Raw genomic sequence first — 26612 nt, 5'->3', positions numbered from 1 at the left:
AGACACAGAGGACCTGAAAAAGAGATTCTACGACCTCAGAAGCCAAACCAAAAAGAAATTGGCGTAATCCACAAGCAGGCAACCAAAACTGGTGGAGGCAGGAACCCAGCACTCCCCTTAACTGACCTTGAGGAGATGGTGGCTTCAACCATTGAACCTGACAGCATCTGCGGACTGGGAAAAGTAGACAGCTCAGCCAGAGCTGCAAGCAGAAAAGGTAAGATGCATGCACAGCATTCCTCCCCCTTTCATCACCCTTACCTTTAACCTTTGAAATAGAAACTCATAGAAATGGAGTCATCAGCAGGTGACATGGAGGGGTTAATAACACCCACCTTGCCTGTGGATGGTAGCTCTGATACAGCAGCAGACCAGTGCAGAGGTGGCCCATTCTGGAATAAGACAGAGCAGAGTCCAAGAAAGCAGTGCATCTGCACGTGTGGAGGGTCCAAGTGTGTTCCGTGGCTTGGAGGGGAGCATGGTAAGAATCCAGAGGATGCAGGGAAAATCAATCATGTCTTGCCAATGCCAAATGAGGTCCCTGAACAACAACATGGGAGACATAGGAAAGGGCATCAGAGAACTAGTAGAGGTAAACAAAAACATGGCTGCAGGGATTCACGAAATGACCCAATCGGTGCAGCTGCTATGCACCAAACTGGACAACGAAGTAGCATCAAGGCGCAAGGAAAGGCAGCGTATGCAACAACAAAACAAAGCACTAAACCGCCTGGCCACAGCCACATCCCTGCTATGCAGGAGTAGCATTACCATGCAGGAGGCTGTAACCCAAAACGGCAATGAGGTCTCTAGGGGCATGGACAGGATGAAGAGTGCTTTTGAGGTGTTGTTAAATGCCCAAACTGCACATACTGCTGCCCTGGATGTGCCAGAGAGTGAAGAGATCACAAGCAGGAGCAGCATGGGAAGCACCCTTGTCCCAGAGACCAGGAGGAGCAGCAGGCGCCACGCTGAGGCTACAGGCCAAACAGAAAGTGTGCACAGTGAGAACCATACAACTGGCACTGGGAAGCGAGGACGCAAATTACTATTTACAGTTCATGTTGAAGTTACCCAGGACTCACTTAATCCAAGTTAAATAATTTGTGTTGCACATTTGTGCATGAGGAACCCACTTAATCACACGATTAAACTACGTTGGTTGCATACTCCACCTGTCTGTGTGTTTTTACTTACTTAAGAAAAAGTTATTGTGATCTCATCCCGTCTGAGTCTGCCATCAGTTGGTGTTGCTACTCCAGATGTGTGTGGTTCAGGCACTGCTTGCTCATCATCATGGTCCTCATAGTCAGAGATATCCACTTTGGTGCCCTTCTGAACCGCAAGGTTGTGCAACATTGCACAGGCTGCAATCATCTTGCAGTAGGTGATTGGTGTGTACTGGTGGGCCCCTCCACTCTTATGCAGGCAGCGAAACCTGCTCTTCCACAGACCAAATGTGCGCTCCACAATGTTTCGGGTAGATTTGTGTGCCCTGTTGTATCTCCTCTGGCTGGGTGTTGAAGGGTAGGTAGGGTGTGAGGAGGAAGGACCGGAGGGCATATGCACTGTCCCCTATTAGTAACAAGAAGAAAACTTTACTCACATGCACACATACACATCCATCTGCAATATGTATCAAGGGAGTTTCACACAGTGTCTTACCTAGCAAGTATCCTTACCCCAAATTCCCCCACTGTCAGGCGTGCGTAGATCCCACTGTTTTGGAAGATGTAAGAGTCGTGGGTACTCCCGGGAAATTTGGCTACTAGGTCTGTGATAATGTATTGGCATCACAGATCACCTGTACATTTATGTTGTGGGTGGACTTCCTGTTCCTATAAATGTACTCAGTGGCAGCAGGTGGACAAATAGGTATGTTGGTACCATCAATACAGCCAATGTTGTTGGGGAAATGCACCATCTGATAAAAGTCAGTCTTTGTCCTGAGCAGTTCTGCATGCGTTGCAGGGAAGCTGATGTAGTGATGCATCCTGTGCAACATAGCGTCTAAGAATTTCTTGAAGAAACGTGACAGGCAGCTCTGGGACACCCCACCTACTACAGCAACCACACTCTGGTAACTCCCAGATGCATGCAGATGTAGGCTGCACAACACCTGTACATGGGGTGGGATGGCATGCGCCCTTGGGGTTGGGTGGACCAACAGTGGGTAGAGGTCCCTGATAAGGTCCAGGATGGTTTGGGGGTCTAACCTGTAGCGTTGTAGGATTTCTGGCTCAGTTAGCTGGAATAGGGTGATCCTCTGCCTGTACACCTGCTCCTCCCTTCTCCAGACCCTCTCTCCTTCTGCCTGTAGCCGCAGCCGCCTCGCAATCACATAGAATGCCGCCATTCTGGTGAAACTATTGCATTTTGGGCCCTTTTTTATAGCCTGCACCTGGTTACCACCTGATTTCAATCCATGGTAAATACAGACTCTTAAATACCGAATTTCAAGCAAATTCGGTATTTAAGAGGTTACCTACATCTCAAAAGTCATTTTTGCCAATTCTTAATTTCCTAATCGGTAAATTTACCGATTCGGAAACTTTACCGATTCGGTAAATTTACCGCTTCGGAAACTTTACTGATTCGGTAAATTTACCGATTCGGATGTTTTTGTGTCCCCTACATCTCACAAGCCAAATACAGGTTGGTAAAGGCCGAAAATCGGTATTTTCGGCATTTACCGACCAGTATTTGGTTACCTACATCTGGCCCCTAATGTAGTAAAGAATTTCACACTTTATTCAGGCCACATACAGGCTGGTAGAAGCTGGAGTGTTAATACAAATTAGTCCCCAGCAACTTTAGTCAGGTAAATGGCAACTTTTTAAAGTTATCTTTTCTTCATATTTAAATAAAAAATCTGACTCCACCTTTGAATTAGATTGTTGATAACTGTTAAAATTAGTGGTTTAATTATTTTTCTAGCTGGCCCCATTCCAGAGATAAAATATTAGTATTGTATTCTATACTCCGAATTTCTACATAGGGAAGGTAGGCCTGCCACACTGAAAATGGCTTTTAGGGCATTCTCACTGTGCGAACTTGTTAATCTTGGTTTCCCACATGTGCCACTTTTAAGTACCATGCATTCTACTTTTTGGGCTACAAGGCCTACGAAGAAGTGACCTACTAATAATAGGTGTTCTGTCTGTCAGGGGCTATTCTTTACATGTTTTAAGGGTCAGAACCCATACACTGGCACTGAACAGCAGTACCTCATTGTGCAGTATCTAAAAGACCTACAATATAATTCAGCACAAAATGAGGATGACCACCCACAAATGAGCAATTTCTGACAATTATACTTATCTTGTAATTGAGCTTAATGACACCAGCTACTGGGGTAAGGTAATTCTAAACGTGGCACTACTGCACCATTACAATTTTTAACCTTTAAAATCAGGAGATCAGGATTAACTGTAGAACTGGTGTTTGTTCACTGACTTCTGTATGCCTTTTCTTTGTTTCGAGCACTTTTCCATAAAGAAATTTGCAGGCGAAATGTGCCAGTGAAACATTAAAATGTGGATTATATTGCAAAGTAGAATAATCCCTATTTGCCCTAATAGAAGTTATTGTAAAAACGTGCAATGAGTGCCTCCTCCTCCATGTTTCCCTTCACGTTTTACTGCATCTCTTCACTTACCTAAAGCCATGAATGGAAAACATGTCCTCTCGTTTTTGAAAGTCAAGGTCACAAACTATTCAGAGATCAGAGTGACTTTACAAAGTAGGAATGAAGATTGAAGAAGAAACAGAAATCAGCGTGTTCTTTTGGTAAGAAGTCGCTGACAAGGAACAAATGGCATCATCAAAAAGCAAGAGAATTCAATGTCCCGCAGATGTTTTTTAAAATCATGATGTCGGCTTTTGAAAATCCCAGGTTGGAGAGCTGCTGTACAGATCAGTTAATCTAACACGAGCGAAATACCATTTTGGCATTCACAAAGCGTCTTTATGCAGCTCAGAATGGTAATTACAGAACAGAAATGAGTGCATTTTAAAAAGCTAGCAGATCTATTTATTTCTAGTCAAATTTGCATCCGGCATTAATATGAGCCTTTCGCGCAGTCTTTTAAATAATAATTTAGATGGTCAAATATGTTGCTGTGATTGAATTGCTGCCTTTGGTGGATTGAAGAAAGATAATGAGAAAAATGCCTCTAACTCATTGACATCATTACAGGAAAACTGGCACCTGGCAGCTCAGGCAGTTCGTACGCGCCCTAACTCGGTTTATTTGATTTATGACCCATCGGATATTAATCAGGCAGAGAAAATCATGATGGACATGAAGATCAGAGGATTCCAGGTATGGCTGCCTAATGTATGACATATTCAATACATGTTGTTTTTGTTTTTCCTTTCAGTTTTGAGTGTTGTTACACATACATAATTAACCATCTTTGAAACCTTTTTCAATAAGTGTATAAGTACACACATACAAACACTATACATAGATTTGTATGTATATGCAAAGCACACCAGGTTAACTACATACACATAGATAAACGCTATGTACAGCTATTTCGGTGGGCACAAGGGCTCTGTGGGGGCCTTGAGGGAGAGGCCATGGTGAGAGGCCATGCCCTTTCTCCGATTGACAACAGAAGGTAATCAGGATACAGAGGCTTAGATCAGAACATGGCCGAACTTTACGGTTGGCTGCGCATGCATGAAGGTCGTATTTTGGGAATTCTTAGTTTATCCAGGAACCGCCATATATCATTGCAAGTCCTATATAATAAAATATAAAACGCTCTTTCAAGAAGTTACTGATATTAAAATAGCATTTTCTTATAAAAAAACACCCCTGATATTCCATTAAATATTACAGTTAAACGATCACTATAGTTTTAATGTGAAGCCTGATCACTAATGAAATTCATCAATAAGGGCCTCATTATGATGGTGGTCGATTAAGCGCCTGACTGCTATCTTAGCGGAGTTGGAGAACGGCTGACAAGTAGTCGGAGACTCCACCCACCATATTATGATGTGATCTCAGTGTAGGCGGTTGGAAACATGCCTTTTACTATTGTGCCATCCATGCACCATGAGAGGCACATGGTGCATGGATGTTTGGGGAGCACCACTTGTGCCCCTCCGGCCATATAGATTAGGCTCACAGGGGCCCTGCAAGGGGCCCCCACAGTCCCTTTCTGACAGCTTTTCCATGGCGGTGGGGCTGCCATGAAAAGGATGTGGGAAATGGATATTGTAATACCTACAGAGGTGCCGGCGCAGGCACAGCCTTCATAGTCGGGATTACTGCCTGACCGCCATCCAGAAGGGCTTCTTAAGCCTGTCGGAGGTGGAGGTCTTTCCTCCTGCCTGCTGCGCTCTGATTACCGGTCTGTTTATCCATTTCTCTAGCTGTCGGGTGGACCACCGCTAATGGCCTGTCAGCGGCGGTCTACCCAACATCCTACTTAGGCACTAAGATTGAGCTATGAAAACTACAACCCCCACCTCCACCATTCAAAGACTTTTTTGTTGAGACGCTCTTGAGACTTGGGGCACCAAATGGAAGCACACAGGTATTACCAATGTCATGGTTCTATGTTCAGTTTAACACATCAATATACAGTATCATATGACCAAATGATGTGTCCACTACTAAGTCATATGCCATGGGCACCACAACATTTTATTGCAAAGGTAATGAGGTCTAGTCAAGGGAGTAGTGTGGCCTCACCATCAGTTGTAACTTTTCAGGATTTTCAGAATTTTATGTTGCACATGACTGCAGCCTCGAGTTCAGTGCAGGTTATTCGAACCCCAGACACTTTTCACGCTCTGGGAGGCTCTCACACTGAGTTTGACTTCCACACTGGTCTCAGAAATCTTGGCCTTTGCTCTGCGTTCTGTCTGATCAGGAAATCTTGTCTCCACACCAGAAAGTCCACCTCTATATCATTCAAACAGAGATAGCTTTTTAAGTCTTTTTCTGTGGCCCTAGGCTTTGCTACCACCTTAAGAAGAGCATGGAGTGCAATGTTCCTGGCACTTCAACCTTCTCTTTGTGCTGCAAAAGTCACTGCCAAAATCCAAATGTTCATTCTTCAAAGATCCAGCACCTACGAGTCTGTGGGCAGGATGCCACGCAATTGGGTAGAGGAGTTGGCCTAATGGCTAGTGCAGTCAACCTCAAATATGGGGATCTGGGTTCTAGTCTTGGCAATGACGCTGAACATCCTGTGATTCTGGGCAATTCACTTAGTCTTCCCGTGTCTAACAAGAATGAATGTTCCTCTTGTAATTAAACTGGTGCTATGCAAACAGGGCCGGAATGGCCATAGCGGGCACCAGGCGTTTCCCCGGTAGGCCGCTAGGGTGGGGGCCGGTTTCGGGTTCCTGGGGGGCCAGTTTTGTTACCTGGGGTCGGCAATCTCGTCCCCCTGTAACATAATCGTCCGAAACCGGCCCTTGCAAACTGCTCGGCTGCACTCCCCCTTACCGGAGGGGGGGGGAGGGCAGCTGAGCAGTTTGCCAGGGCCGGTTTCTGTTCCCAGTCCGGGCCTGTATGCAAGGCGCTCTGAAAACCGATACCGGGTCAAGTTCGCCCTATATTAACCTTTGTTAAAAAAAAAAAAAAATTGAGGACTTTTACAAAGCAGCATGTATCACACACAAGATTAAACACCTAGTAGCTTTTTTACTAATCTTTCACGCAAAGCAGGACAGCAAGCAGAGGTGCTGTACAACATTGCATGAAAGGGAGAGAGCAAAAATGTGCCATACCTTCTAACATTTCACACCTTTTTGCTGTCTCTTAGTGCGGCTCACTTTGTGCTGTCCATTACTGACACAGACACCCTTGCGCTGTAGTGTAAGGGTGCCTGTGTTACAGGCCGGATTGTGTTTGTACAGGAAGGGATACTTTCCTGCATGAAAGGATTCTATTATAAATAAGGTAGTCCTTTGAAGCCAGATGTAATGTAGGTATATTCTTAGGATTTATTGTTAAGGTAATCACATAAGTAAATCACAGGAAGATGGTAAGTCCATTTGATGCCCCACCAGGAGCAGCCTCTGTCCTGCTCAGCCTGCACACTCCAAATTCACTCCCAAGCTTACCAAGCACCCAACACTCCATGACATCATCATACACCCAACATTCCAGACATCCACAGGCATACCAACACTCACACTGGCTGAGCAGCAGATAAGGAAACCATAGAGAAGGGAAATGCAGCAGTAGATTATAACAGATTCCTTGGAGGCATTTACGTCTTGCTGTGTGAGCTGCAGAAGCAGCACATATGGACAGAGGAAAGAAACAAGAGAAGAAAGATATTTCTCCTCTTGCGCCTGGTTCAGGTAGGTGTAGCATTTTGGTGCAATATTAAGGTTACTCGCCTAAATGAATCTGGGATAGTGTCAAAATCGATCAGTGGATGCATACGAACAATGTTGCCTCACTCATGGAAAGCCTCCCCAGTGCAAGGCAGCGTGTGCTGCTTGCGTTACGTTTCAGGCATAATTCAAGGCAGAGTTACGCTAATCTGGTTTACATGGCTTGGAAAATCTCAACTGTGGCTGTGTCAAAAACTTGCCGCAACTTCCAGCTTTTTCTGATGTGCAATTATTGGTGTCATTTTATTTGTGGAAATTAGTCATTGTAATGATGCATATGACCCCAGCAGATGATTTAATGATTTTGCAATTAGAACAATATGAAAATCTCATTTAGAAGAGTGTTTGATAATGTAGTATATTTATGCCACATTTGGTGCGAAGTACCATTATTTTCAAATTGGATGCAAGAGTGGTGTTTTGCTCTACTTGCTACTGCTCATGCCCCCTCTCAATCAGTTACTGCTGCAAGTCTTCTCTCCTTACAGTTTTCGCAGAGCATGGAGAGCAATGATGCTAATATACTGCAGTGTTAAAAAGCATGTATTGTGAATTAAACTTTCCATTGTGTACCTAATTCATAATTTTGAACAACTTCTGCTATTAGTTCCACTGTAGGAGTGTAGAAGAACCCAATTAAATGAGCTATTATTAAGAAAATGATTTGTTATTGGATTCTACATCTCTGGGGTGAAGTTTCTGAGGAAGCCAGCAGATGCTTTTTCTTACCTTAAAAAGGGGGTTAGTGTCCCAAGCCTTTCACATTTCTGAAAATGTTTATGACTTGACAAAGAGACCTCACCATGATCATTCCCTGCTGAGTTAGCAGTGTTACTCATTAATATGCACAAACTGTGTATAAAACCCCCTTGTTTTGAGGGATCAGGGGAGAGGCGACTTTCCATTCTTCTCCTGAAACTCTTTCCGATTATTTCGAGATTTTCCTCTCTTAGAATACTGCCACTATTTTTTATGATTTTGACACTAGAGGGATTTATTTTATTGACTAACTAAAAAGGATTTTTATTGACTAACTAGGGTTACTGTTATGACAGAATAAGCACATTTCTCTCTCATTCTTATCTTGACAAGTCTGTATTAATCCTTTTAAACTTAATTTTGATCTAGTATTTGGATTTGTGTAGCTAACTGTCTAAGGTACATTTTGAGATTCACTTGATATTGGGGTTCATGAGATTTTTTGGGTTTTGCTCATCTTTAAGGAGTCCCATGAAGTCCTTTTGTAGTTTTTGAACTATTTATGCCCAAATCGATGGGGAAAAGAATTTTTAGAAACTGGCCAATTTACTAGTGTCTAATCCTCCTTGGAAGTGACTATCTGTATTGGCTGTGCGTTCGTGAATTAAATCTGCGATTAGGTATGAATAGGGAGCAACTGAGTTGGTTCAAAGAGTGATTTGTAATGATGGATATTTGTTTTTGTGTATAGTTGTTAGGATGTTTGATCATGATAATGAGTTCTATTGATGGATTGATTACCGTTGTGATGATGTATCATTGATATTCATGACCACATTTGAAGATTAATATGTTAATAATTTGAACAGAGTTGGTTATTGGATTCATTGTAAATCCGAGATCTCGAAATGTTGCTAACTTATCTGTATTGTGGTGTGTAGAACAAGGTGCAGCTTACACATTGGTAAGACAAATTATTATTATTATTGAAAACAAATTATTTTTTTCAGGTTCAAAGGTTTTGAATTGGGTCAAGGTGCTTCTCTTGAGTTCATAGAATGCAGTACATTAACTCTGAGCTATATTTCTGCTGGTCAGGAGTTGCCTAGCAAGAACTTGATATGTTGTGTTCTTACTTTCATTGCTTAAAATTCAAGGTATTATGGTTGGTGATTGAGTTACTTTACCTAAAGAAGTGACTTATTTCCTTTCTATGGTAAACAGACAAAGTTTCATTGGTTTAAAGTGATGTAATGTGGTTCCTTAACCTCTTCAGCGTGGCGCGTATTTTCGCGCTGTGCTGAAGATTCGAAAAACGGGTGTGGTCATGACGGAACGGTTCCGTCATCAGCACAGCCCAACCGATGCTGATGACGGAACCGGTCCGTCATAAGCATCGAAGGGGTTAATTGTTTTCCTGTTCACAAAGAAATCACACTGTAATTGGTTGCTCAGCCATGGAGCCACACTGTGATTGCTGAGACTTCACCACAAAGTTGCTCTCTGATTGCTTGGTCGCTAACATATTTGCGCTGTGCTTGTCTGACTTATGACAGAGCCACGCTGTTATTAGCTGTTGTTCGCTAAGTTTGCTTAAAGAGTTTTTTTTTATTTATTCAGCTGAAAAATATGGGTGTTATGTTTTCGAAACTTACACCAAATAAGGAGGTACCTAGAGAGGGTCAGAAATTACTGAGAGAGCATATAAAATGATTGTAGAGGTTGGGTATTACACATGCACCTGCAGCTCTAAATGAAATAAATATATTGCACATGATGAGGTGTTACAGTTTCCATTTTTTTTAGGGTGCTTTTAATATTAACAAGCTAGATTACTTGAAACACACCATGTACGATATGAGACCAGTGCCTAGATCTACACAGTTTGAGGCGCTTAATAAAAGGGATAGCATGGCAACTAAAGAGGAAAGAGAGAAGCAAGATAAAATCATAAAGAAGTCATAGGACCCGTACCCTCCAGATATTCCCCCGCCTCCCAACTACCCTAGACATGCAAGAACCCCACATTTTGAAATCACCAGAGATTCAGGTGGGGGTTAAAAAGGCCATGTTTATTCACCACATTGTATAAACATGACAAGCAATAACATGCATATCTAATATTTACAAGTTACATTCATAACTACATTTATGAGCATATCATGCTCCATCACCTTCCCAACCCTAAGGGAGGAACACCATCTGGTTCGCATCTCGCAACTGGGTACCCTACGCCAAGTGCCGTGCACCTGCCCCTTAGAGTGGTGGGTCACGCCCTTCGATCCTTGTCCGCCATTACCGGGGCCCACCTCTCGACCACCAGGCTGCCCAGGGTGGCCCGGGAGGCTCGAAATCTGTCACCCTAGCCTCCCCAGCCGGTGGTCACTTCCTCCCAGTGGAGAGCTTGCCATATCCCCCCTCAGAGCTGGCCTATGGAGCCTGGCAAGCGGGGCTCCCATCCATTTTGTTTAGCCACTAGTTACTGATCGCAGGTCTCTTCTCCGCAGAACGTCCCTCAAACCATTTATCTAAGGGACGGGTGGGTGGGAGTTTCGGAAAGCCGGCCAGGATCACGAGAATGGCCAGGTGCCGGCTTGAGCAGTCAGGTATCCAGGAGTGATAGCGGGAACAGAGACCCCAGTCACAGGGAGTTGACCCTAAATAGGCCCAGAGTCTCCACCCCCTGACCCCCAGGTCACGCGATATCGCCAGACCGGAAATGGGTCGGCCGGACGGCGATTGGGCCGTCCGCCCGACCAACCACCAGAGACCAGGGGCGGGCGGGGTCCGGAGAGGCCGGGTCCTAAGTGCGCGCAGCGTGATTCTCCGCACTTGTCAAAAGAAGAGTTGGACGGAAGATACAATATAATGTGTGAATACCTTTCCTGCCACAGTAAATGGAAAATAGCAGGATAAAGAGAAGATTAAGAAAAACTAAGATTTTGAGTCAGATGATGATCAATTCATGAGTGAACTGTTGAATTACAATGAAGGCTTCCCAGTCTGGGTGTTGATAAGCATGCTGGGGGATATACAGGAATGGCACAAACCTCTACTGGAATTGTACTTTGTTGTCCTGTGGTACCGAATCCAGCACTGATATTGTTCCAAACTCTATCAGAAGCAGAATGGTGTAAGTCATTGCCTTATGCCAAGCGTTTTTTCAAATTCCATTACATGAGGGATCACCATTTCTCTTTGCATTTTGTGAACAAAGATCTTGTATGGTGTAGATTCCCACATGGGTATACTGAGAGTTCTTCAATTTGTTCCCAAATATTGAAAACAGATTTAGAGGGTATAAAACAGCCATGTCATTTAGATCTAGGTCAGTATATAGATGATTTTCTAATAGCATTTTAAGGCAAAGGAGAACTGTAAATTGGATACCATTGCCCTGTTAAATCACCTAGTTAAAAATGACCATTAACTCTCCCCGACTAAAGTGCAACATTACGAAAAAGAAGTCATGTATCTTGGACACCATATTGAAAAGGATTTGAGGAAAGTCTCTAAAAACGTGTTTCTGGAGTTCTGAAGTTGAGCCCACAACTAACCAGAGGATGATTCAGATGTTTCTAGGAATCGTTGGCTACTTTCATCACTGGATTCCGAACTTTTCCTTGGTAGAAAAACCTTGTAATGATGTACAAGCTGCAGTACCATTTTATGATGAGTGTCTGATGCATTTAAGAAACTGAAAGAGAGTTTGTATCATGCACACACACCTCAGTCCCTGATTATAATACGATGTTTGTAGGTCGAGCCTAGAAACAGTGTGCATGCACTGCTCTGCAAGACTTGTTGCAGTGTAGTATGAAATAAAAGCCCTGCCCACTCTCCGCCCATATTTGTCATTGGCTTGTGTCATTGTCCTTCGTAAATACTGGATTCTGATTCATAAAGAAGCTTGTTAGTCGCTCCTTATTACCACTTTGTTTTCACTTGTAACCTCCTATGGCGACAGGCCCTTTTAATTCGGTTGTTACACGGTACGCCTTCTTTAGTCCGTGAGCACTACTTTCATTAATTAGTTTCTCTTACTGTAGGCAGCACATGGGTGCCCCCTTTCACTTTAACCTGGCCGCCCAGCATTATCTCAATCCCCCACTCACCCTGTCGCTGCTTAATCTTGCTCTGTCGTCCTAGTGTCTGTATCCCCCCCACCAACCAGACCTAAAGCCCGCCTCATCCACAAGACTGTCTGCATTTCGCTATCCTTGCTTCTTAGGTATGTAGTGTATGTCACAGTGGTATGTCTCGAGTGGTGTGCCTTCTCTCCTCGAAGGGTTTCATTGCGTTGGTTGTTTGCAGAGTTGTGTGTCACCTGTGGGCATATGATGTTTTGAGTGGGTACTGTTTGTGGCTTGGCTATTTCTCACCCAAACGTTCTTTTTGTAAAACACGTAATTTCAGGAAAATTTGCCTCCATATTATCCAAAGCATTCAGTGTGTCTATAGAATCTGGTTACCCCTTGCAGAGCTGATGCACAGTGCTATTTGGGGTCAGTGTCATAGAGATTGGGAGGGTTGAGCAGAGTCAGTCGCATGCTTTGATGTTTCTGGCGCAGCATCTCCTTTTTAGCCTCTAGGTTTTTATTGTATTGTATTGTATTGTATGGCATACTTGTATAGCGCTAAACTGTCACCCAAAGAGTATCCTGGCGCATGACTTGATCAGCCATACACAACTTTTGTGCTACTTTAGAACTTTACGGCGACAAGGGAAAAAGGTGTGTTTTTAATCCTTTTTTAAAGGAGGAGAAGTCCTCCTTACTTCTCAATGACCAGGGTAAAGCATTCCACAACTTAGCTGCGGTGAACCTAAAGGAACGCTCCCCCCATCTGCTTCCTCATGATTTTAGGAATAACCACCAAGCAGGTGGAAGAGGAGTGGAGGGATCTGGCGGGAATGTACCAAGAGAACATCGTCTGCAGCGAAGAAGGCCCCTGGCCATGAAGAGCCCTAAAAACAAGGCATAATGCCTTAAAATCAATACGCCGGGCAATTGGTAGCCAGTGAAGATCAATGAGTGCCAAGGAAGATGAATCAAGACGCCGTCTGGAAAGGGCCAGCTTAGCAGCCATATTCTGCACCCGCTGCAGTTTACCCACTAGGGTGGCTGGCGCGCCCAGAAGTAGTGCGTTGCAGTAATTGAGCCTGCTTAAGATGATACTACGCACTACCTCTGGGCGGGCATGCCCCGGGAGAAGGGAGAGGATCTTCCGCAAGGTTCGAAGCAGCAGCATGCACATCACCACGGTTTTATTGACAAACGCGTCAAGCTGTAGATTGGGTTCGAACAGCACCCCCACACTGGAGTTTCAGCTGAAAGAGCTCCTTGGAGAACCAAGGCATAGCCGGTTTAACCCTGTCTCTAATTTTCCGTAGTGGAGCTAATTCATCCAGTGAAATGGACATTTTCTGACAGAGGGTCAGATGACTCTCCTCCACGTTGTCTCCCAAAGAGAAGCCTTCTGCTAGCAGGGTTGGCAGACTCGACTGTTTCAGGAGCCTAGACCATTGCCTACCTAGCTTTGAGGTGGCTCCTGTCCTGCCCCTCTGCAGAGTCAGCAGGCAATAGCAGGGAGAAATGGACCAGGGAATGGTCCGTCCAACATTGAGGGATGATGTTCCGTACCAACACCCGACTGGCCTCTGCCAGGATCATGTCCAGTACATGACCCTTTGAGTGGGTCGGGGTGATTACCAGTTGCTGCAGATGGATATTGCGACAGGACTGAATCAGCTCTGTATAGGCTAGATCCATGGATCCATCCGGCCACAGATTAAAGTCTCCCAGGATTAAAATCCTAGTATGTGAGTTGGAGAGCTCGTAAATCAGGTCAATCAACTCAGGAATAGCAGACAGAGCATTAGCCGGGGGTCTGTAGCACAACAGCCCGGAGCACAGAACACCTCCTTGTCCGTTTATAGAGAAGGCCATTAGTTTGCACCCCAGGACTTCTCTTATCTCTTACTGAGAGACATCTAGATTTTCTCTATAAATGAGACCTATGCCTCCCCCTCTAGTCCCTACCTGGGGCTTATGTCTGATTTTATAGCCCGGAGGGCAGGCAAGACCCAGTTCAACCGAACTGTCTGCTGTAGTCCATGTCTCTGTCATGCAAAGCAGGTCTAAATCATGTGACTCTATAAGTAATGCGATTTCATTGCGGTGTCTGCAGAGCGATCTAACGTTAAGCAACCCACAGGACAAAGTATCCTGACGAGTGACGATAGTGTGAGCCTGATAGCTCGGTGTCAGAGAGGGGTCCAAACTTATGAGCTCGTCTCTCGTGTAGGTAATAAAGGGAGGAGGCTTGGAGGCCGCATAACCGGCGCCCGGCGCGACTTGTGCACGAACGGGTGCAAACGGGCTTACCTCTGGCGCACCTCCGGCGCGCCTGCGTCGCGCCCGCTGCGCGCCTAAGCTGCGCGCTTGAGAGGTCACCATCCTTTATACCGTAGATCGCGGACGTCCTGTGAGGGCAAGCCACTGGCGCCTCCACCAAGATGGCGCCTGAACTGCGTCGCCTCGTGTAACCCCCACCCAATATGGTGGCGAAAAAGACGGCGCGATGCAGACCCACCCTCCCAGAAGTCCCTCTGTCCCGCAAATGCGGGTGAACAACTATTAAAGTGCAGGTCAGTGCTAACAGGGATGCCCGATATTTCTAGTAAGGCAGAGTGCCAGCAAGCGTCTGTGTCTAAAATCGCGCAGCGCGGCGCTATAGATCGAGTGCCACGACAATTTAGCTGTAGGGGTTATTAAAAGCAACCAGGTGCCAGTCAGAATATAAAATAAATTAAAAAGCAGCGCGAGTGCGCAAATCAGCAAGTCAACGGTTGCCAACGAGACATATTTCCTCTCTCTGTGTACTCCAGATCACATGTTCATACCTTCACTGTGTCCATGTTAATAAGTTGGTTTTGCTCTTGATTGGCACTAATTGGCATGAAGGGTCATAGGGCGATCACATAGGAAGGGGGAAGGTGGCAGCTGTCTCCACCCTCAGCTCATGTGTTGCATGTTTGTAACTGCGCTAGCTGAATTCTGAGATACCAGACAAATGAGTGTTTTAGAAGCCCGCTACTTAGCATGACCTTCAGTGGCATGGGTGAACATTCTTTCCAGGGTCCACATACATCAGCTTCCTGGCTCTCCAGTGCGCTGTGGTAATTGTAGTGCACTGTGTGCTCCTGGACAAATAACTCTGTCTCCCTTCACCTAGTTTTCTTAACTGCAAAAAGTTGTGAGAGGTAAGAAAGCGGAAACACTTAATATTGTGGGCTACATATAGCAAGCACTGGCAAAGTCAATGGGTCTCACTTTTTGGCTTTGCTGTTAGTTCACTTATGTGAGCCATGGATGTATTTAGGACATACCTTTAAAAAGCATTTGCAATGCAATAGGTCTCGCATTTAAGCGAGTTTGAGCTAATGGTATTGTAAATGACAATGCTTTTTATTTATGTTTTGGTTTATAAAACATAAATAAAAGGCATTGTCATTTACAATGCCAATAGCTTAAACTCGCGTAAATGCAAGACCTATTGCATTGGAAATGCTTTTTATTATTTTGTAATGAAAAAGATTGACGTGCACTTTCGATTATCACACAAACATGGAGGACTTATGCGCCCAGTGGCATATCTTTCAGGTGTATTGTATCCAGTAGCTGTAAGTCTTTCAGATTGTTTGAAATTGGTTGCAGCAGTTTGTCTTGCAACTGAACAAAGTGAAGGATTTGTGATGGGACAAATGCTAATTGCCTATGTGTCACATTCAGTTGAGATTCTTTTGACAAGGAGAAAGCAAATAATGAATAGTAGATTGACACATTATGAGCAAACTATTGTTACAGCAGAAAATATATAAATAAAAAAAATCTGTTTTGAATCCAGCAACAATGCTTTGAATTTCATATGAGATTTGTGAAGATACAGAAGATGAAAATGATTGGGAGCTGGATCATGACTGTATAGAGGTGACCACATTATGCACAAAACAAAGAACAGACATACAAGAAGTTCCACCGAAACTAGCAGATCTGACAATATTTGTTGATGGTTGTTGTTGAAGAGACCAATCTGGAGGATTGAGAGCTACGTATACAGTATGCTCCATTACAGATACAAGGCATCCTCCTTATCAAATGTGACATCAGCACAAGTAGAAGAATTACTTGCCTTAATGAGAGCTTGCTGGTTGTCTGAGAATTTGAGAGTGTCAATGTATACAGATAGCCAGCATCTTTTGATGTTGTTCATGATTATGGGCAACTATGGTCACAGAGGAATTTTCTGACATATTCAGGAGGTCCTGAAAACGGAATGTATATTTTGAATTTGTTGAATGCTGTTCAGAAACCACAAGAAGGGCTGTGGTTAAATGCATAGCCCATAAGGATGGCCCGTATATGGTCTCTTTGTAAAATGGATATGCAGAACAAATGGCAAAGTATTGTACCCTTCAGGAAGAGTCAATTGTTCAATAAAATTTAAATGGTAAATCCACAACTGATGTTGTACCAAGTTAAAATAATGTGAGCTGTTTCTTTGTTGATTTAATACATACATCTCTTGGTGAATTAAGAGATATGCAGGAAGATGCTCCTGAAATGTATTACTTGCATAATTAGACGCATGAAGGTAAAGATAGTCGGGCTAGAATCTTCCTGATGTACTGGGAGAATACATGATTTTGAAATGTTGCTGAGGGTATTTGCAGCCGCTTCCTAAAGTGGCACTTAAATAATCAGGGTACAGTAACTGTTACGGGTATGAGCCACATTGTCAAATCAGAAGGCTCATTTGCAAAATTGCCGGCAGATTTGATTGGAATACCATAGAGAAATGTCTTGCAATATGTCTTGGTATTAGTCTTCCTGTTCTCCACATGGGTGGAAGCATTTCCCACGAGAAGAGCAGATAGCCTTACAATTGCCATATTGTTGTCAAGGGAGTTGTTTCCAAAATGTTGACTCCCAACTTCAATTGAGACCTGTTGTGATGCACACTTCAATAATGAGGTGTTGCTAATAATCTGTGTTTGAGGTCAGGGAGAAATGTCATTGTAGTTATCCGCTAAAGTTCAGTGGGACGTACCAGTGGCATACTAAAGAATAAGCTGGCAAAAGCCTGTGCCCCAATTGCTCTGAAGTGGCCTGATACTTTTCCTCTTGTTTCAATGAATAGGAGAAGTATTTTGGATAAGAAGACAGGCTTAACTCCCCCTGAGATCCTGGTGGGCTGAAACAGCAGCAAGACTTGTGTTTGTGCCTTCAACAGTATTAGTCCCAATAGCTGATAACATCATTTTGGTTTATTGCAAATGTTTGGCTGAGAAGGTGAAATCTGTCTCTCTTGAGGTGAAGGTGTCAACTGAGGACTACAAGGATGCACTCTGTCACAATGTGAATGTGGGTGACTGGGTAGTTGTCCAGAAGCATGTTCTCAAAGGATGCTTAGATGAAAGGTAAAGGGGGCTCTTTCCAGATCATACTGATGACTACTGGCAGCTATAAGGTGCTTTGGCGCTCCTCAGTGAACTCACGTTGCTCATACAAAATAAGTAAGTGTAGCTGAAGCAGTGGATAAGGTGTATGATCAAAGTGTACAGTCTGCTCAACAAACAAACAAACAAGTCAAGGTTCACATCATGAATCCTGAGGGGGGCAAATAGTTTTCTGAAACTGGTGGGGGCAAAGTGAAAAACACGAGCAAAAGTAAACAAAGAGTTCAGATGACCAAAAGTTCAAATGAAGAATTTCCAGTTATAGAGGTATCAAAGTGAAGAGCTACTGCCATGAAAATTCAAAGCATGAGGAGCAGCAAGAAGATGTTGTCTCTGATCAAAGTTGTGAAAGTTGTAGTTGAAAATAAAAGTGAAAACAACCCCTGTCGGAAGAAAAAGATTCATAATAGAAAAATCAGGCAAACACAGATTTGATAAAAGAGCAAGCTCAAGTTCGAGGCAGAGTGCAGGACTTGACTGAAATCAAAGTCAAGAAGAATAGGAAAATTAATTGAAAGCTACAGTGCAAAAAAAAGAGTTGAAGACATTTCAAGGAAGAGAACATGTAAATTAAAGCATTATGAGCAAGAACAAGATTTAAGAGACTTTTAGAGAGAGTTGAATCCAGAATGTAGTGAGAGAAAATCACCAGTTGCAAGAAGATAATCCATATGTAGAGTTCCAAATAAAAAATATGCCTCACCTGAGTGGGTATATATAGCTACAGTAGTTGAAGAAGCAGATGAAGCTGAAGAGGATTACTTCTGAATTAACAAAAATCAATATCATTTTAAACGTGGTTTGGACCACGAGACAGAATCTGAAGAATAGCCACCTTGAAAGGAGAAATGGAGTTTAAATTTTCCGGTACTAATGAAGACCACATTCCACCTGTTCAACATTTTTACCTCTTTAAAACCTGTTAAAAGCCTGAAGACAACAATAAAAAAACAGGGTACTCAGCGCAGTATTGCAAAATGTTTTCTGTTTTGTTGCTATCATTACGAACTCTAGCACATTTAGGGCCATATGTATCAAGGCCAAATGGGTTCGCAAACGCTGAAATTCGCAGAATTTCGGCGTTTGCGAACCAATTTTCCCAAAATCGTATGTATCAAACAATTTGGGTGCAAAATAAGGAATCGCAAAATTTGCCATTCCTTATTTTGCGATTGCATTTAAGGAACTGCAAATTTTGCGATTCCTTAAATGCAATTCCCTTAAGGAATCGCAAATAACCACCAACTTCTAGTTGGTGGTAAGTTGCGAATTCTTTTAAAAAAGCATTTTTTGGAAAAACCAATGGTGCCATGTGACGCTCATACATGCCCTTAGGGCATGTATGTGCGTCATATGCGCACACATGTCATTTTCAGGGGTGCAGCAGGGTGTTCTTGAGACACCCCTGCACCCTTGAAATTATTCTCAATTTGAGATTAGCAAATTGCGAATCACAAATTGAGAATAATTTCCCATTCATTCCTATGGGCGTCCTGGCCCATAGAAATGAATGGGAAATTATTCCTTAATTGCGATTAGCAATGTGCTAATCGCAATTAAGGAATTTTAAGGAATCGCTTAAAAATAGTGAATTTCTTCATACATACCATTTTGCGATTTCCAAATAGCGATTCCTTAAAAATCGCTATTAAGGAATCGCAAAAAAGTATGTTGATACATATGGCCCCTAATCATCTAACTTGTTTTTTGTTGATATTTGCAAATTATACAGCTAATGCTGTAATTACGCAAAAACAAGACTGAACGATTGCACAATTCTAGTAGCCCTGCTTATAGATAATGCACCCTCTATTAAACTTTTACTTTTGACTTTTTGGGGCATATCACCTTATTGCCCCGCTCATTACTAATATCGAAAACGCAAATATCATAAGCAGAGATAATATAAAAAGGTATATAAAAAGTGAAAAATATCAAAACACCAAATATTAATTACATTAATATTTCAACAAGTAATGCCAAATATTAAAAAATATTATAACTGCTCTATTTTACTTTAAATAACATTACACTCCAAAATAATCAATGAATCCTCTAAATATAATATTTAAATTTTATAAAAATATAATAAACTTTAAACACATGAAGAATTAAAATACATTTCAAAATATCAAACAATTAACAAACAAAAATGCTTTCTCCATTTAATGTAAAATAAAGCAAATATTAATAAATACAATTACACATAAATAATGCATCCAAAATAACACAAAAACAGAAATATTTATTTAACAATAAACAGGAACACGAAGTAGCATCCACCATAAAAGGTAATACCTGATAAAAAAAAATCAAACTATACGAACACTAACAAATAAAAATAACAATAAATCAAACTAACCTTTAAAAGTCGGAAATTACATTTTATATATTAAGTTTTAACACTTACCACACCAAACAGAAAGGGCTGCCAGATTGCTTACAGAAAAACTAGCACCACATGTACGTAAAACATTTATTTTAAACATAGTTGATTAAACAAAAATACCTAATTAAACTCTCTATTGACTTTATCTATCAAACTTTAGGTACTTCAAAAAATAAAAACCTTCCAACCTACAGACCCTCCAATAAAATTCAACAATTGAACACTTCAAAAAAGGCACATAAAATCAAACTACTTCTAAATATCAGCTAAATTAAATGATTGTGAAATATTAAACTAGCCCTCAGCCCCTGACAACCACCCATTAATAAACATTTAAAATATAACTAATGGAACTGTTTTCCCTTAACAAAAAAGAAACCACACTATCCACAATAGAACACCTTGAATGGAAAACTGAAACACATGTGTAAGTGTTGTTTGTAAGCAAAAGCCTTGTTGTAATCTTTTGTGTGCATTTGCAAAGAAAAAGTAAAATGATTACAACTTATTTATCTGTATTATTAAACTATTTTCAGACAGATGACTGAAAGAGCAAGATATATCATCTCTCAGAAAGGCATAAGTTACTCTTGCACATGGGCTACATTTACAGCTAAGGAAGCTCAAGCACAGAGGACGTTAATCGGACATTTACAAATTGCTACTCTAGAGCATGTTTTGAATGGAACATTCTAAATGTGCCATAAACAATAAATTTTGATATACACCTTACATGGTACATGTCAAAATACTAATACATTAAAATTGAAACTCCCCACATAAAATATTAATCATCTTTGAAAAAGCCATGATTCAAACAATACTTAAACTCTGCCCCACATTGCCAATCAAGGCTGTTACTACCACTTTAATCAAAGCATTTGGAGACATCTCCAACAATCTGTACTAAGGGCCTGATTACAATGTCAGTTGGTTCACCACCACCAACAATATCTCTTTCCAACCTCTTTTTCATGTCAGTAAACGAAATCAGCTAACTCACTATTATAAACTACCTACATGCTAATATACTCCTACCTAAAATAGAACAAAACTTAATACCACTGTACATAAACAATTAAAAAAAAATATTAGAATAAATATTTTTATAAATCAGTGTATAGCAAAAATATGTTACAAAATAAGTCTGAAAAATAAAATATAATTATTTAAATATCTGATTAAAAAATATTTACAAGAAACAAAAAAGATGCAATATATAAATTATCCACACCAGCTCATGAACTAAAACACACACAATAAAAGATTTGCATTACAGTACAAGCAAACTACATTTACCTATTAAAATATAACATTTGCCACCAAAACATAAACAAAAAATATAATACTTACAGTTACATAGGTAAAGTTTTGATCCGCCTCCACCTCCACCTCCAAAAAATCCAATCCAAATAAATGTAAAAATTAAATAGTAAGAAACTAAAACAATATGCAAAAATATGTCTGAATAAAATTCACATATGCAATCTACAGTTATTGAAAACCGTAAAAAACCTGAAAAATTGAATGTAAAAACCCCTTCAGGAAATTTGCTTTCTTTTTAATGCATTAAAGTAGCTGCAATAATTGTACTCTAATTTCATAACCTAACATTTCCCCTCTCAATGTACAAACATCCCAAATACAAAACAAACATAACATTACAACTATTCAAAGTACAACACATGCCTATATGTACAAAAACTGCATTCAAAACCATATTAAGGCCTCTTGCGTTACACTGTATAACTATGCAACACAAACTACCACTATAAACAACTTTAGCAAATAAAACTAACATCTTCACTCACACTAACTGGACCTACTCCTATTTCTTTTTTAAGTTCTCACCATGTCAGTCAAATAGCAACAGGGAACTGTGACTGACGAGAATGAAATCCACCTCAGAATGACACTAATAGAGGATAAAATAGTTAGAAAAAACTAAATCAAAGACTATCCTCCTATAGAAATAAAAAGTAGAGTTAGTGTTATATCTGTCAGCTGTAAGCTAGTCTTCCCGCTCCTATTTTTGCTGAGATTCCTTTTTGTTGGACTTAGGACTCTGTGCACTTTACTGCTGCTACCCAGTGCTAAAGTGCTTGTGCTCGTCCCTAAAACATGGTAAATTTGGCTTACACCTGATTGATATATTTACTTTACTTATAAGTACCTAGTAAAGTGGTATCCATATACCCAGAACCTATACCTAGAGATGAGCTGAGGGCCAAGGGCTCGGACCTGGGCGGCAATCCAGACTGCGAGACCTTATTCTTTCAGATCAGCATTACAGACAACTACATGTTTAAGAGTCTTTTGATTTACAGAACACCAAGGGCTAAAACACCGCTGTTACAACTACCTCGGTCCGTTCTTGGAATCTAATGTAAAGGGCTCAGATTTTACCATCCTGGGCGACTTCAATGTGCACCTAGAGATGAGCTTAGGCACAAGTACAACAATACTGACCGAGGCAATGTCTAACTTATCTATGGAGCAAATTGTTAAGCACAATACCCACGTGCCAGGGCACACTCTCGACAGGATCTTCACCTCCAATAACAACATTGAGATATTAAAAATACTGCTGGTTCCATGGTCTGACCATGAGGTAGTAAAATTCACCATAAAGCTAAAAAAGGGCACTGCTCCACAGCCTTGGTACGCCACCTACTAGGACTGGTCCAAACGCCCCTAAATTGAAGGAGTAGCTCTCTTTGACTATTCCTGAGCTAGAGTCAGACAGAAATATAGACGCCTATCAAATTTTTAGTTGGGTAAATTCAGCCATCAAATTAGTAGTCCCGCTAAAGAAAATCACCTCTAGGAGGAAAACCCCTTCACAACCTTGGGTCACTGACCCACCAAAGGCGCAAAAACAAAATTGTAGAGGGGCGGAAAGGAAATGGAGGACTAACTATGAACAACAGTTCAAAGTTGAGTACAAAACCTCCCTAGCAACTTAAAAAAGACTTATTCTAGAAGAAAAAAGTAATTATTTTATACGGAAAATAAATGAGGCCAAGAATTCCAGCAAGGAACTTTTTACCACGGTACAAAAATTAACAGAAATCAATACTAATAAACAGATAGTCAGAAGCAATGAACTATTCAATAGTTTAGGTCAATTCTTTGTAGATAAAGTTACTTCAGTTTATGAGTCCTTTAAAATGACCAAAAAATATATTCTCCCACAGTCTTGTTCTGAACCTATACAGGGACCGTCCCCTCTGATCCTTAACTCTTCGTTCCACTTTCTGCCACCATCTGTGGAAAGGATTACACAGGTGGTAATGACAACTAAGTTCGAGGGACTAACGGACCCATGCCCACCAAAGGTGATGCGCTTATTCCCTGATCTGCTGAGTGATCAACTAGCACTGGTCTTTATACAGATAGTAAAATCCGGCTGCTTCCCAAATGCATGGAAAACAGCCTCAGTATTGCCGCTACTGAAGAAGCCAAATCTGGACCCTCAGGAACCCGGGAACTAAAGACCAATTGCGAGAATCCCTTTTGCCGCAAAAGTATTGAAAAAACTATTGAACAAGCAACTGTCACGATTTTTCTCTGAGGTATATACCTTAGATCACTCACAATATGGTTTCCGAGAGGGACATGGAACGGAAACAACTCTGCTCATGGTGGTAAAGGAACTCAGGAGTGTACTGGACACTGGAGGGTAGGCCGCCTTGATCCTATTAGACATCTTGTCGGCCTTCGACACGTTAAACCATGATACACTCCTGATCCGACAAGCCGAAGTCTGAGTGCACGCAACAGCGTGCAAGCTGATAGCCTCATATCTGTCTAATAGAACTTTCACAGAGGAGCTAGGAGAGGCTAAATCCAAACCTTTTAACTCACTGTGCGGTGTACCCCAGGGGTCTTCTTTAAGCTCCACTCTTTTTAATATATATGTGGCACCTTTAGCAGCTATAATAAGGAACTGTGGTTTCTTACCTGTCTCTTATGGAGACGATACCCAAATAGTGGTATCAGTCTCAAACAATGTCAGAGAGACAGCAGACAGATTTCATAATTGCATGAGGCAGATCAATCACTGGATGCAGTGCAATTTCCCAAAACTAAATGTTGATAAAACCAAAGTCATGCTGCTAGGGACAGACATGGAAAATCTGGTCCACAGAGTGGTGGTCAGACAGCCTAGACGCTTGTCCATACCCAGTGAACAAAGTCAGAAACCTTGGAGTGATACTGGACAACGAACATTTGTTTAACGCCCAGACAAACAAATTGGCATCCACAATATGGTACATTCTCAAAATGATAAGGAAACTTCTGACATTTATTCCCCACAATTCTTTTAGGCTAGATTTTGGGAATGCCTATATGCTGGAATACAGACCCAGCACCTAGCAAAACTGCAGCGCTTACAAAACGCTGCCGCTAGGCTGGTACTGGACATCCCCAGATTTGAGCCTGTTGCACATAGATTAGGAACCCTCCATTGGCTCCCAATGGGAAAAAGGATAACATTTAAGGCGGTTTGTCTGGCTTATAAAGCCCTCCATGGGATGGGATCTCAGTTTTCTCGGTTGGAACCTGCTTTACATCTACTCAGCACCAAGACGCCCATGGACAATTGTGTGCTTTATACATTTATAAATAAAATAAAATAAAATCAGCCTGCAATTTAAATGAAACTAGTGGACCTGCAGCACCTACTGTACCAATCACCTAAGTAGCCCCTTAAAACATGTCGCATCCCTGGCCATTGCAGCATGCATGCAATTCTAAACTACCAATTCGATTTGGCAATATAACCTCCTTACCAATCTGTAAACTCTACTTTTGCTGTAAATAAGTCACCTCTAAGGTGGGCCTTAGGTAGCCCATAGGGCAGGGTGCATTTTAATTGAAAGGTTGGGCGTGCACTTCTAATTTTTACATGTCCTAGTAGTGAAAAACTCCTGAAATCATTTTTCACTACTGTGTGGCTTACCTCTCCCATAAAATCACATTGGGTTGCCTTATTACATTTAATAAGGGCTAACCTTTGATTGGGAACAGGTAACATTTCATGTTTGGTGACTGAGACGTTGCAATTTAAAACCCTCTTTAATGGTAAAGTCAGATTTTAAGTTACAATTTTGAAAATGCCACTTTTAGAAGGTTTGCATTTTTCTTCCTTAACTATTTGATGCCTACAGCCTGTTCCTAGGTCACATGACTGGGCATAGTTGGCAGTTGAACTTTGTTTATTCCTCCCGGACATCAGCACAATAGAGGGATTGGGTGAGCCTGGATGGGCCATAACAGCAAGGATGAGGGGGCAGAGCTGGGCACAGCCACACTTGCAACTGAATATGCTGTGCCCTGCCTTCATACTAAATACCTGTCACCCCTGCATTGTTCATGCAGATAGTCAGCAGCTAGGTCAGGGGAAGCAGAAAACTTCAAGCACTTTAAAGGTAATTATCTAGAAACTTCTCCTACTTCAAAGAAGGCACCAAGTATGGAAATAGGACCATCAAAACCAATCTTCGGTCTACTTTCTGGACCTGCAGGAGGACTCTCAGAGGATTGCCTGCTGCTGTGGCCTGCTGTTTACTCTGCTTTGCTTCGCCTGGAAGAACTGATTTGCTGCTTGGAGCTTATATTGAACCCTCAGAGGCCTGCGTAGAAAATGCTCCAACCATCTTGAACTCACACCTGTACCCAGACTGAGTGAGTCCCAATGCCCTTGGTGGCACCCCTCCAGTCGTGCACTCTTGGTTGTGGTGTTAAAGGTGCTCAGATAGGCAAAATCCCAAACTTAGTACTTAAATAATTGTTGACTAAAAAGTTCTCTCATATCCAAGAGAAGACAAGGACCAACCTGCTCTTCTATCCGCCCAAGGTGCATCACTGGTTGGCGAGACTTTGCTATACGTTCTGCTCTGCAGCAGCAAATCCTGTTCAGTGGTCCAGCATAAAAGGGGTATTTGACCTGGTGCAGCGCTCATCGGCAACAGTCTCCTTCCTTACCTCACTAGAGAGTTTCAACTTTTGCAAAAGACATTAACTTGCTGATTACAAGTGTGGCGGTCCAGGAATGTTGTGCCGTTGGTGGTGAGAACACCGCTGCTTAGTAGCTGACCGCCCGATTAAGATGCAGATGGTTACATATCCTAGATCCCTCCGCCTCCACCTGTAAATCTCTATTGCTGCGGTGGAGGTCAAGCGAAAAGCACCAGTTGATGGGCAGACTGCCAGTCAGACCGCCCGCTCAATCATGATGTGCTCAACAGCCGACATTCTTGTGGCGGTTCAACTGTCACACCCAAGCTGGCAGAAAGGGAGGGATAAAAGACTGAAACTGACCTATATACAGCTACACATGCCCTATGCCGCCATGGAAATGATCTTACAAGTCCTGCCGCTGCTGTACTTGATTAACGACATCCAAAACTGAGGCTGCTTTGGACACAGCTGATGATAAGCTATACATGTGCCGAAAGTACGTTAGGGACAACCACTAGCCTAGCCAACTGTCATGGAGACGTGTGTAATGTGTAATGTCAAAGAATAAAATCAAACATAGCAGTAACTGCTTTTTTTTGCTGAAATATCAACTAAGCTTAACAAATAATTAGCTTGCGAATAAACACATATACAAAATACATCATT

At 42.0% G+C, this 26612-nt stretch overlaps 1 protein-coding gene across 1 annotated transcript in view; it reads left to right on the top strand.

The window, feature by feature from the left end:
* LOC147724149 (uncharacterized) overlaps positions 1-26612 on the top strand; it is a 1299884-nt gene that overhangs the window by 518888 nt on the left and 754384 nt on the right. The window contains exon 3 of the mRNA XM_086917998.1: positions 4199-4324. Coding sequence (XP_086774124.1) covers positions 4199-4324 — 126 coding nt within the window. The remainder of the gene's footprint in view (positions 1-4198; positions 4325-26612) is intronic.

Source organism: Lissotriton vulgaris, chromosome 4_1 (genome assembly GCF_964263255.1).
Source record: "Lissotriton vulgaris chromosome 4_1, aLisVul1.2, whole genome shotgun sequence".
NCBI lineage: Eukaryota > Metazoa > Chordata > Amphibia > Caudata > Salamandridae > Lissotriton > Lissotriton vulgaris.
This window is presented reverse-complemented; position numbering and strand designations above follow the sequence as displayed.